General features: G+C 47.6%; 1 protein-coding gene across 1 annotated transcript; it reads left to right on the top strand.

The window, feature by feature from the left end:
* The first annotated feature begins 2,841 nt into the window (after window positions 1–2,841).
* On the top strand, window positions 2,842–4,694 carry LOC133931324 (alpha-1,3-arabinosyltransferase XAT2-like). The gene is made up of 2 exons (XM_062378178.1): window positions 2,842–3,081; window positions 3,175–4,694. The coding sequence occupies exons 1-2, from the start codon at window positions 2,958–2,960 to the stop codon at window positions 4,416–4,418; spliced, it is 1,368 nt and encodes a 455-aa protein (XP_062234162.1). The 5' UTR covers window positions 2,842–2,957; the 3' UTR covers window positions 4,419–4,694.
* Window positions 4,695–9,129: the final 4,435 nt, after the last annotated feature.

Below are 9,129 nucleotides of genomic sequence, written 5' to 3'. Positions count from 1 at the left end.
GCTGCTGCAAGTAGTCCTGTGCAACAAACTGCAGCTAGAACTACTAGAAATGCTAGAACTTCTTACTGCTATACGGACTTAAATGAGGAGCCAAGGAGAAAAAGATTAAATTCATTTCTAAGGGATAATACTGAAACTGGCCAAGAGCAGTCTGACCTAGATCAATATAACAATGAACCATTGTTGAGTTGGAAAGAAGGTGAATACTTCGACATTTTGAGCTGGTGGAAGGCCCATGGTGCAAAATATCCTATCCTCGCTCGAGTTGCAAGGGATGTTTTGGCTATCCCTGCGACAACAGTAGCATCTGAATCTGCATTCAGTTCTGGAGGAAGAGTTGTTCACAAATATCGTAGCCGTTTGGACCCTCAAGTTGTTGAGGCACTTATTTGCACCAAGGATTGGATAAGAGCATCAAGGATAGGTAATTGCCACTTCTGTACTTCTCAGAACTGTATATTTGTATTTCCAGTTGACATTAGTCACTACTAATTTTCCTTGTATCTTTTTGTCTATTTATTTCAGATCAAAGTGGCGTACCTTCAATTCTTGACGATTTAGCTGGTCTTAGTATAAATGAAGTCCAACAAGATGAAGGTATATGAACTATTTAGCTAGGCTTCGTGCTGTTAGTTTTAGATACTCGGATTTATTTGTTTATACATATCGTTTGATCATCATGTGTTGTAGGTGCTCCTGCTGATGCTGGTGACACCATTGTGGATCTGGGACTGGAAGAAAATTAGGATGGCTCTTTCTTTAGGTGACTTTCTATTCCTTTTGAATATTTCATTATCAAAATTTCCACTCTCATGATGGCTATATGGAGTACAATGACACAAATTTATATCAAGATTTAATTCATCATCTCTATATCAATACTTCCTCCTGGGTTTTTAGAACATATGTTCTTGTCCTATATATGTTTTGGACAAAGAGTCTGTTGATTTTGTTCTCATAACTTGTAAAGTTTGGTGACCAATTTGTTTCACACCTAGAAATGGAAGTAGAAAAAAAATATCATGTTTATTCTGTTGGGAAACTATATAAATTTTTTACCGATATTTGATCTGGTTGTGCAGACCACAGCAAGGAGGAAGAGAAAGATGTACCGTTCAAGCAGGTGGTAGGCGAGCAGATGCTGCTTGACTACTTGGTGCTTGGCTGCTTGCTGTTCTCCTGCCTAGTGTTACGAATGCTACTGCCTACTTCTAGAAGTGTTTTGTTCAATTTTAGTTCCCTTGGATTTGAATTGAATGTCATGTACTTTGATCTAGGACTGCACATCAATGGTCACAGGTCACACCATTGTTGTTTTGACTTTATTTCACTTTGATATGGCACTGTATGAAATATTATCCTTTATGATTTTAGTTGCCTTCGATCTGGGAGATTATTGGGAGTCTACTTTGGTTGTAGTTTTTTTTTTTGACTATCTATGAACTTGCACTTAAATTTTATTCATCTAGGTTGAATTTTAGGATATGCGCTTCTGAGTTGAATTGAGTAAATATCCGAATGCGGATTCGTATTCGAACTATCCGATTCGTATTTGTATTCGAGGATATCCGGATCCGTATTCGCATTCGGATTAAAATGTGGTAAATCGTACTATCCGAATTCGATTCCATGCGTATTCGATCCGTTTCCATCCGCCCGGATCCCACGCGCACCTCGTGAGGAAACAGTAGAGGTGTGCGGTGGTGATGGTGTGAGCGCCCCTACAGCAGCGCACAACCTTGCTTCGGAGCCCAAACGAGGGGAACCCAACGACGACAGCGGCGAGGCACCTGACGGAAGGGAGCCGAACCGACAGCCCACAAGCGCACCTAACCCAGTAGAACACAAATCCGGCCGGGAACACGCCAGATCTACTCCCCCAGCAAGTGCACAGTGAAGGGGGGAGGGGGAGGAAGGAAGGAGAGGGAGGGCAGGTAGGAACCACGACAGCTGCCACCATCTCCGGTGAGGCCGCTCTGGGCCACGATGGTGAGGGCTCCCGGCGACGGTGAAGTTTCGCCCCCCATGCTGCCTCTCGGAGATGACACGGGGGTCGGAGGAGTCTGTTCCTTCCTTGATACCAAATGTTACGATCTAACACGATGATTTGATTTGGTTCGTTTCTATAAATCACATGATAATGTGGAATCGAGAGTTTAGAGAGGGTTGTGAGGGAGAAGAGGAAGGTAGAAAACAGGAGAGGTTCTGGATGTCTGATCTAGCTTGCTTCGCTCTCTCTCGATCGAGATCGCTTGTTACATAAGGCGCGCTCGCCAGCCTGTATCCTCACTGGGCCCAGCTGGACATCAGGTACAGTGTGTGGGGCCTGTGGACCCGCTTGCCAGCGCCTAGCGCCTCTGTCTCATTCTCGCCTGAAGCCCGCGGCCCGCTTGCTCTCCTTCCCGCCCTGAGCTCGTCAGCTGGGTTGCCGTCCATGGTAGCCGGCGCCGTGACCCTCTGCCATTTCCGGCACACGTCAACGAACCCATTACAGTGTAACTGATCACACCAACGCGTCCATTTCGTTCCTGTGATGAGAAAGGAGAAGGCCGGCACGCATCGGCGCGCGGGGCCGGCCGTGCCGGGTTCGCCCAGCGACGACGGGCGGGCGCCGGGTGGGTTGTTACGCTGGGCCAGCACCCGCGCGCGCCTTTACGTACTGCGCGCTTCCCGCGCCCGTAGGCTGTAGCTGCCGTAGTGGTTGCCTGCCCCTGCCCGGCCCCATCCCCTCGGGAGAGCGTCAACCACCCACCACGCGCGGCCACCAACTACTGGTTGCCCGCCGCTCGCCATCGACGCGACGCGCGAGCACCCCCCCCCCCCCTCCCCCCGCCGCCTTTAATTGCCTCACCTGCAGCTTTCGCCCGTTGCTTGCCAGCCTCGCCTCGCCTCGCTTGCTTCAGATCCAAACCCGAAGGGTTTCAGCCCGGAGGTGGCGGCGGAGGGCGGCGGCAAGGATGAAGCAGCCTCGGGGACGGCAGGAGCCGCGGAGGATGGGCAACGCCGCGATGGTGATCACCATGCTGCTCTCCCTCTGCGTCCTCACCTACATCAAGGCGCGATACTGCTCCAACCCATTCCGTACGTCGCCTCCCCGCGTTTCTCTTTACACAACCGTGTGTTCTGTTCTGATCGATTCATGGTTCAAGCTGACGTGATCGATCGATGCTGCAGCCAAGGCGGCGGACGAGCTGGAGGTGGTGGAGATCGACGAGGACTACGACAGCACGAGGTACAAGCTCGACGGCCCCATAGGGGAGGAGGACTTCGACCCGAGCCGGCCGACGTGCTACCCGACGAGCAAGCGCTCGGAGCGGTGCGCGGCGGTGGGGGACATCCGAGTCGACGGCAACCACTCCAACATCTACATCAGCCCGCTAGATAAGGAGTGGAAGACCAAGCCGTACGCGCGCCGGCACGACGCCGTCGCCATGGACGAGGTCCGCGAGTTCACCCTCCTCCCCTTCGGCGGGGACAACGACACCGCCGTGCCGCCGCTCTGCACCAGGAACCACTCGGTGCCGGGGTTCCTCTTCTCCAACGGCGGATTCGCCGGCAACCTCTACCACGACTACACCGATGTGCTCGTGCCGCTCTTCACCAGCACGCACCACTTTGGGGGCGAGGTGCAGTTCATGATCAGCGGGATAAAGGACTGGTGGGTCGACAAGTTCACGCCTCTCTTCCGGCAGCTCTCCAAGTACGACATCATCGACGTCGACAATGACCAGGAGGTGCACTGCTTCCCGCGAATCGTCATCGGCGCCACCTTCCACCGGGCCATGGGCATCGACCCCACGCGCGCGCCAGGGGGCGTCACGGTCGCCGACTTCAAGCGCCTCCTGCGCCGCACGTTCCGGCTGGAGCGCGCCGTGGCGTCGCGGACGGGCGCTCCGCGCAGGGATAGGCCCCGCCTGCTCATCATCTCCCGCAAGAGCTCCCGCCGGTTCCTCAACGAGCGCGCCATGGCGCACGCCGCCGCCCTGGCCAAATTCGACGTGCGCATCGCCGAGCCGGACAACCACACTGACATGCCCAACTTCGCGCGGCTGGTGAACTCGGCGGACGTCATGATGGGCGTGCACGGCGCCGGGCTGACCAACATGGTGTTCCTCCCCAGCCGCGCCGTGCTCGTCCAGGTGGTGCCCTTCGGCGGCCTCGAGTGGCTCACCCGCGTCACGTTCAAGGACCCGGCCAGGGACTATGACGTCAACTACATGGAGTACAACGTCTCGCTGGAGGAGAGCTCGCTCAGGGACCTCTACCCCGAGGACCATTTCTACCTCAAGCACCCGTACGACGTGCACAAGAAGGGCTGGGACGCCATCAAGACGGTGTACCTCGACAAGCAGAACGTGAGGCTCAACCTGACGAAGTTCACCAAAACGCTGGAAGAGGCGCGCGATCTCTTGCCCTGATTCCCATTCGGAGCTGCAATTGCAGGTGGTAGATAGGCTCATGCCTTCAAACTCTTTGGTTTTGCTTCTTTTCTCTTCTTCTTGGTTTTTTGCTCTCGTGGCAAGATTTCTTTCTTTCATTGTTTTTTGGTGGAGGAGGAGAGGAACGAAACAAGGTTCGTGTCATAGATAAGTGTCCAGGGTTAATTTACACACACACACTCTCTCTCTCTTTCTCTCTGTAAATTGATTGATTGTCGATAAATGCAAGACATGAAAAAAGGTAAATTATTTGTCCATAGGCCATAGGGTCCGTGTGATCATGACTTCACCATCAACAATTTCCATTCAAGATTACCACCAGGCTTAACACTGTTTCCTGAGAACTTAAGCAGAAATAGACCTACTCTGCTGGAGAGGGGAAAAATCGGTTGCCTTTTTGGCTCCAATCTGGCCTCACCATGCACCCCTCATCCTCAACAACGGAGGCTTCAGACATGCTTTCACTTGAGACCTTTAGCTTAAAACACCAAGAGGCCTATGTTCTGGCCAACACATTGTTGTTAGCTTAAAGCACCAATCCCCTCATCCTCTGTTTCTTTGAGAAGCCACTTTGTAGAACTTGCTAAATATGACCGACCTAGCCTATCTTGGACCACGAAAAGGTTTTAAGCAAGCCATGAACCCAGCAAGTTGCAGTGGTTGCTGAACTGTTTTCCACACGAAAAGAAGGTATGACAGGACAGTAAACCAACTTAAAGGAGTCATTTCCTTCTTATTCTCCTTTTTCTTTGAGCCAACCAGAGATTATCTACACAGACGTGATCATTAGATGCCACCGATTTCCTGTGGAATACGACCGTGCAACCGACAGTATATCTTACCCTGAACTCCAGAAGCACAGCATAAAAAGTTTATACACCTCCCCTCTCTCTCCTTTCAGAGTGATCATTACTCATTACTAATATCTTCCAGATAAGAATCGATTAACCCACACGGTCAGTAGTAGGTGGACTATTGAGATTTGGAAACAGCTCAGCTTCCACGACAACCTCCACTTCGGAGCTACCAAATTTCTGTTGCTTCTTCGACTTTCACGATGCCATCACATGTAAGCCAAGTACTCCTGCTTTTAGGCTGATAGCTCAGTCCTGCCAGATCCAGGGGGTTACGCTTGGAGTTGCTGCCTTGAGCCTAAGGAAGCATATAGATGTACACGAGAAGCAATTCTTGTCAGCTATGTATTCGAAAATGAGATAACAGCGGATGAGTTTCAGCTACAGTTCATGCTCTGATTTCTAGTGCATTCCAACGCTAGAACTTCATTATTTCACTACAGTTTGCATATAAAATTCTCAGTTAGAATGGCTAAATGTTGACAGGAGAGTATACCAGCAAAAGCATCGTTATCTGTTTGGCCAAACCAAACATAGAAGTATCCTCTTAAGGGAATGCTACTGTTCAACAGGAAATGGGTGCAGTCATTGAAAATACCACTTCACTAAGATCCAACTTTCTCGGTCAGACATCTTTGTCTCTGCTCTTGTCCAGTTCACCCCTTTGACTAAATTTGTTCTGCTAAAATGCATTATTGGTCCTGTATGCTAATCCTAGGTTGCCAATGATGCTATGCATCCTAAGCTCTGAGTCAGGTGCTACTCCTTTACGTGCTGCAGACTTATGCTCCAACAGAAGGAACACGTGTGACAAATGATTTCTAAGGATATCTAGTTAATGCATTATACTACTCTCTCTGGTTATAAATACACGACGTTTTAGACAAGACACCGCCTCTAATGTGTAGTGTTGACCACTATTAGTTTTCTATTATGATCTATTTATAAAATCTAATAAATTTGTGATGTTGTGAAAGCATTTTTCAAGACAAATCTGTACATATGATTGTAATGTTTCCAAACTAAATATTTTGAAAGTTATTATTAGTCAAAATTGTAAAAGTTTGACCACAACTTATCCAAAACATCATGTTTTAATGAGTAGTACTGTTGTTCAGTCATATCACTTGAATATAGCGAAGTTTCAGAATTCTCTCAAATTTGTGTAGTCATGCAACACAACATTTTCCTTTTCTTTTTTGGTTTGGTACCATGCTTGAGAAAACATTGGTGTGTGATTTTAAGGTGTTACTGAAACATGAAAAACCACCATTATACCATTAACTACTTTTATTAAAACATAGTTCCACAATCTTGATGCTTTTTCAAAGAAGGTGGACATATTATAAAGAAATGGTGCACCTTCTCCTTTTTGCCTGAATCTTGCTCCTTTTTCATTCTATATATGTATAATCGAGAGAGCCCTATCAACAACTAAAGCATGCTGGAATGTAACATCAGATGCTTGGAGGCTTTCTTTAAGATCGAAGCTATACTAGCTAAGTAGCCTCAAGGAAAAGACAACGGGTTAGGTAGAGCAATGCATCATAATAGTAGTTTAACGATTAGTGCTGTTTGTCTTTAAATGATAGTGGACCGTAACAGTCCGATCTGGTAAAGAGGTGGGGAGTATAAATAAAAGCCTGCTAGCAGCGATAGTTTACATGCTTTTAAGATTTTAATTTCTGTTTCTGTTGGTTTAGTTTATGTTGAGGAAAATATGAAACTTTAATGTTTTTGGGCCTTTTTCTTTTGTGATCTGGCTGGCCCTTTTGACTTGTTGGAGCCCAGGCCCATGCGGTGGTGTATATGGGACATGGGACTCGGCTTAGCTAGGTTAACGAATGAAAAAAAAAAGAAGGAAAGAGAGCAGAGGAGTTCGCAACAGCGATGGCGACGCACCCATTTCCTTCGATTCCTGCGGGGATCGTGGGAGAGCTGGAGGGCCAAGGTCGCTTTCTTGAGGCTGGATCCTTCTCCCAACAGCACGAAAGGAGGTGGAGCAGCGATGGTGGCGCACCCATTTCCTCCGATTCCTGTGGGGATCGTGGGAGAGCTGGAGGGCCAAGGTTGCTTTCTTCTGAGGCTGGATCCTTCTCCCAGCAGCACGAAAGGAGGTGGAGCAAGCGGCAGCCGTAGGCTGCGGTGGCGGTGTAATCACATTCCGATTCCTTCGTGGGTCGTGGGTGATGGATGGCACGGCGGTGCCCATTTGTAGGCCGGCTCCTCCTTCCTGCTGCATGTATTCTTGAACCTCTCCATCTTGAGCTTATGGCATCTCCTCTCTGATCTCCTCTTTGTTGTTTTGATCCCTATCACTGAGCTCGAGCTGAGAGCAGCTCAGACTTTGGGTTTTGGCAATTCTGTGAATGGAGGAAGTGGGTGGAGCAGTCCTGTGTTTGGAGTCGATTGGAGCTGTGAACGTCGATGCTCGCCCACACACGCTGTCGTGCTGCGGTGAGGCCTTGTATCTCTGTCTTCCTCGCCAGCAACAACGGCGGCGAATAGGATTTCTTAGACAACAACTTATTTGCCGTGTCTTGCCTCGATTGATTTTGATTTTCAACGGATTTCTCTGTGAGTATTACTCCCCCTCTTCTATGTTCTGAACAGTATGGTTACATGTGTGTTCATGCTCGATGATGTGTAGACATTATGAGATTGGGCATACTCTCTGTGTATGCTAGCTTAGTCCTGTGTTTTCTATTGTAGTTTGATTGAATGTGCTAGTACCTAAAGGCTTATATGTGTGTATCTAGTCTGTTCCTGTTCACTGAGATACACTTGGTGGATTGGCGCCGCAGTGAGATCAGAGTGCTCTTTACATTTTTGATACTGGATGAATTGCTTGTCCAAGTTGCAATTACTGTATTTTGCAATTTGTTGTTCAGTTTTATCTCTATCTCGGCAATAGCTTGGTTCTACTATTCCATTTTTGTGCACTCTGAATTTGCACTGCAGCGATGTACATGATGAGCCTTATATTCTTGAGAACTCAGTACACGTTCTAATTGCTAGTTGAGAGCTTAAGATCTTGCCCAATCAATGATGTACTATCTAGAACAATTAGGGAGAAGGACCATCAGAGTCCTGGGCCCAATTGTTATACTTTTACTGACAACAATCTCACAAAAGAAATGTATTTACTGTTCAGTTCATGTTCTGCATATGTTATATGATACTATTATTCTGCTCCATGTTCATGTGTAAGGAATTCTTTCTAATATGCTCTTGTTCTTTTACCTATGGAATAATATCCATGCTCATATTTATCGCATTTATGTACAACAGTTTCATCTACCGACACCAGAGCAATAATTGGTGAAACAGTGTTTGGACTTTAGAAATATGTTTTGTATTGTATTTTTCTTATATACTGTGGATTGTGAATTTGTGGCATACAGATGTGTGGCATGAGGTAGTCATGTCGCTTGGTGAACCATGTAGTATTTCATTCAGATTGAAGTGTTTATGCCCTATCCTATCAACTATACAGAAAAAGACTGAAATACAGAAAACAACTATCTTAAGGGTGGCATAGTCACAACTGATGACATTCAGGCCAATGTTATGCTGCCATCTGAACACTGAACTCTAGCCCGGGCTTTTTCAGCCTATAGAGAACAAAATAAAAGGTGTAAAAGACAAGTTAGTTATAAAGAACATAGTAAGATTCAGTACATCGCATCAACCCAGCACAGCCTGGATGATAGGCAAGCGACGCCTTATAGGGTACTATATAATGTCTCGGCCAAAATATAGTACCTCCAAGTTAACAAGTGAGGATGAAAGTTTAAGCAAGGTGCTATGCATGTGTATGCCTCTCCTGAGTGGGG

The sequence above is a fragment of the Phragmites australis genome, chromosome 10 (genome assembly GCF_958298935.1).
Source record: "Phragmites australis chromosome 10, lpPhrAust1.1, whole genome shotgun sequence".
In the NCBI taxonomy this organism is placed as follows: domain Eukaryota; kingdom Viridiplantae; phylum Streptophyta; class Magnoliopsida; order Poales; family Poaceae; genus Phragmites; species Phragmites australis.
Note: the sequence above shows the minus strand (reverse complement) of the source record. Positions and strands in the feature narration are given on the sequence as shown.

Bases quoted from the DNA above. Each gene is read 5' to 3' on its own strand.
- LOC133931324 (XM_062378178.1), top strand. From the start codon at position 2,958: ATGAAGCAGCCTCGGGGACGGCAGGAGCCGCGGAGGATGGGCAACGCC. The intron at 3,082-3,174 runs GTACGTCGCCTC...TCGATGCTGCAG, and splicing joins ATACTGCTCCAACCCATTCC to CCAAGGCGGCGGACGAGCTG.